This window comes from Dermacentor variabilis, chromosome 8, assembly GCF_050947875.1.
Source record: "Dermacentor variabilis isolate Ectoservices chromosome 8, ASM5094787v1, whole genome shotgun sequence".
In the NCBI taxonomy this organism is placed as follows: Eukaryota; Metazoa; Arthropoda; class Arachnida; order Ixodida; family Ixodidae; genus Dermacentor; species Dermacentor variabilis.
In genome coordinates, this window is record NC_134575.1 from 100,056,880 (window position 1) to 100,060,928 (window position 4,049).

At 46.6% G+C, this 4,049-nt stretch overlaps 1 protein-coding gene across 1 annotated transcript; it reads left to right on the forward strand.

Annotated features, from left to right (window-relative positions):
- Nucleotides 1-923: 923 nt before the first annotated feature.
- On the forward strand, nucleotides 924-2,618 carry LOC142591502 (uncharacterized). Its single transcript, XM_075703827.1, has one exon. The coding sequence runs from the start codon at nucleotides 924-926 to the stop codon at nucleotides 2,616-2,618; it is 1,695 nt and encodes a 564-aa protein (XP_075559942.1).
- Nucleotides 2,619-4,049: the final 1,431 nt, after the last annotated feature.

A 4,049-nucleotide genomic window follows, 5' to 3' on the forward strand; every position in this document is an offset into this window, starting at 1 on the left:
TCCTGAGAAAGTGGAGAATCTCATTGAGAGAGTCATGTGATTTATGAAGGGTGTACCGCATATTATACAGTATTGGCATACCCGTAAAGCCGAACTGTTTGCGATGATTCGTCAATTGGGCAAACCAACGGCATTCCTGACTCTTTCGGCATCGGAAGTACACTGGCCGCGGCTTCTCGAATTACTGAAGAGCTTGAAGGCAACCCCCATCTGATATTGGTATATATGAACATGAGATGAATAGCTACTTTGCTGCAGTCTTGGTGAACGAAGATCCGGTGGTTTGTGCCGTGTACTTTGAACATATGGTTCGGGTACTTATGCAAATCCTCTGCAATAAGCGGCTTAGCCCATTTAAGCCTAACCACGTGGTTGAATACTTCAAACGCATTGAATTTCAGCATCGAGGCAGTGCTCATGCTCACCTTCTACTTTGGCTAAACGATGCGCCAAACGAAGAGGTCCCCAACAACGACATGCCGGAGACGGTAGCGCTGGCCGAACGACTGCTTTCACTGAATCACGATGCTTTGAGTAGGCCTAGAAGCCAACGACACGAACATACTCATACGTGCTGTAAGGGTAACAGGAAGAATTGCCGATTTAATTACCCACTGTGGCCGATGCCTTGTACCAAATTGTTGACACCGTTGGTTGCCCCGGACAAGGAAGCAGATCCCGAGGGTGCTAAACGATTCGAAGTACTGAAGGAAAAGCGAGATGCGCTTCATGAAGCCTTAAACACAACGATTTACGACATGTACGAATCAATGTGAGAGCAGCACGGCATTGAAGACTTTGAGCAGTACGAAAAGGTTATCCGGACTGGACTTTCACGGCCTACCATGCTGTTAAAGCAAGATTTAGACCAATGTAACATCAACGCCTTCAATCCTTGGATAGCCGAAGTGCTAAACTCGAACATGGATTTGCAAATCATTCTGGATGTATATGCCTGCGCTGCCTACGTAGTCGAGTACGTGAATAGGGCTAACCGCGGTGTATCGTCTCTTAGCAGAGCCATTAAGAATGTGATTGCCGAAGACCCAGAGGCTCAACTGTCTTACGAACAGGCGTTGCGAAAACTGGGTGTACACATGCTGAATGCCATCGAGATGTCTGCCCAAGAAGCTGCCTGGATGCTACTTCAGTTTGGAATGAGCCAAACAAGCACAGATGTAATCTTTGTGAACACTGTATGGCCGGAAGAACGGGTCAGAAGTAGGAAAAGCGGACGCGAAATGGATGCTGAACACTTGGAATTAACCAGCACTGATATATGGCGAAAGAGCGCTGTGGAAAAGTATGAAGAACGCCCCCCTGAATTGGAGCACGTCATGCTCGCAGAGTTTATGAAAGATTACAACATCAACAAGATGACCAAGCGAAGAAAAACGGCAATACTTCGGTGCCGGGACTATGGTATAAACGATGTCGTCAACTACAAACGAGAGCACGTGATGTACTTACCATTTAGAAGGGAGAACGACTTTCTGGATGGCAATGCATTTGAAAGTGTCTTTGACGAGAACAAAGAAAGAATCATGGAGGTGAAAAGCAAGTATAACAGTGGAGTTACGAAGGCTGAACTACTGGAATACATTCGTGACATCAATGATCAGAATGGCCAAGAGGTGTCATCCACAAGTGTGCAGGAAGAAGACGAAAACAAGGATGGGGTAAGCGAACGAACTCGTGCTAGGCTGGTCGAAGAGAACGACGACACGGACATTGTACCAGAAAGCACAGTTACAAGCGTCGTCGTGGCTGCAATGTGCCCAGGCGTGAAGAAAAGGGAAGACTGTATGCCTTTGGATGAATTCTACGCAAGAATGAAAATGACCAACCATCGCCAAAGAATGTTAATCGAAAAGGTTATAAATCGCGCCACCAATGAGGACGCCAAGCCTCTTAGAATCTTCTTCACTAGACCGGCCGGGTGCGGCAAGACCTTCACTCTCCGTTTAATTATGGATGTCTACAATCGGTACTGTAAAAGTCGAAAGATTGGTTACGGAGATGGTGAAATATCGGGAGTAAACGCCTACATAGCGTGCGCCACAACCGGTAAGGCTGCCGTTGCACTTAATGGTATAACTGTGCACTCACCCTTCAAGATCGTCATGACATCAGGCCGTGAAGACAAGGGCCTTTCTGCCTCGGATCTGAACACATTTCGAACCCTGTTCAGAGGAGTGAGATGTATCATTATCGACGAGGTCAGCATGTTATCTTCGGACCTGCTTCGACAAGTGGACCGGCGGCTTCGTGAAATAAGGCCGGACAGGATGTTGGAACCCTTTGGGGGCTTCGATATCATTCTATGTGGAGACATGAGGCAGCTGCCGCCCGTTAGAGCATCCGAGGTGTACAAGCGACCAAAGTCATGTGGAGCCGTGTATAACACAGATGTTCTACCGTGGCATCACCTGGAATACTTACCCCTAACCCAAGTTGTCCGCCAAAGCGACGCAGTCTTCTCAACTCTCTTAACCAAGATTGGCGATGGCGAAGTGTTGGAGGACTTTGAAGTTAAACTACTGGAATTTAGATTTATAGACCCGGAGGATAATGCAGCGCAGCGTTACGACGCAGTTCGTCTGTGTGGTTGCCCGTGAAAGTCGAAACAAAGTAGAACATCTAGCGAGAGACTTGGTAATTGGCCACAGGTCACAAGAGGAGAAAGATTTGGCTAAACGATCATTGGAAACCTTTAGTCGAGTTGAGACGGGCTACTTGCCTTCACTAGTCGTCTTGTGTGTGGAGCAACTGTACATGTTGATACACAATTTAGATATTACAGACGGATTAGTGAATGGTATGGTAGGGACACTCAAGCTGATTGAATATGATGCACAGGAAGAACCATGCAGAATTTGACTACGTTGTCCACTTGGAGTTGACCTCATAGCTAAGGCAAAGCTTGCACAGCGCGGGTGCGGTCGTCATATAAACAGCTGGATACCCGTAGATTTGGTGTCCATGCAGTTTCAACTGAAGGGAAAATTAGTAAAGCACATGTCAGTTAAGCGGACACAGTTTCCTTTGATACCTGCCAGCGCCATGACCATACACAAGTCTCAAGGAGGAACCTCCGATGCTGTCGTGTATGAGTACGCATCAAACCATCCACAGAAACTTGTCTATGTAGCCCTGAGTAGGGCTACAAGTCTAGGAGGGCTGTATCTTACCAACAAGGAAAGATGCCATAAGTTTACACACAGAGGGCCTAATGCAGACAGGTTCCTCAAAGCGGACTTTGAGCGTTTAGAGAGACATAGGCTAGACACTGCGTTTAATCGATGTGAGCAATTGGTGGCGAACAGCACGATTACAGTGGCCACACTGAACGTTAGATCACTCGATGCTCATAAACAGGAAATAGCCATGGACTCATTGCTTATGTCCGCTCATGTCTTAGTCTTTCCTGAAACTGGATATTACCCAGGCGAGTGTCCTTTGGATATGCGTGGTTTCAACTTTGTGGGTGCAGCCAGACGTGTTGACCAGACTAGAAATGCAGGAGTGGCTATATATGTAAGACAACCTCTGCAAGCTACCGTTGTGACGCCTCCAGTACCGACGGAACAAGGAGAAGCACTGTGTATAGCAATTTCTGCCTTGGACTTAGTTGTGGCTGGTGTTTACATCTCGCTCCAAACAGGAAATGATGCTGCTCTTAACATCTTGGCCAATGGTCTACCGGAACGAACTGACAGAAGAATGCTCGTCTGTACAGGAGACTTCAACAATGATCCTACAAGAGACCCATCGTTCATCGAAGCCCACGACACCAGATATTTCCTTGACCTATGCCCACTACAGCCAAAGTCTACAACTCAGTGGGGAAGCAGTTTAGATTTAATCATGTACAGACATTCTGACAAATATGTAATAAGTGATGTACAAACCAAAAGTCATTACTTCACAGATCACCAAAGCGTATTTATAGGTTTAAATAAAAGATGAAACAAAGTAACACGTGTGTGTCGTCATTCTTTACTACGACTTGGTAAAAACTCCGGCGTTGGGCATCGGGTGCCATTTAC

Coding starts and splice junctions, on each gene's coding strand:
- LOC142591502 (XM_075703827.1), top strand. CDS start 924: ATGGATTTGCAAATCATTCTGGATGTATATGCCTGCGCTGCCTACGTA.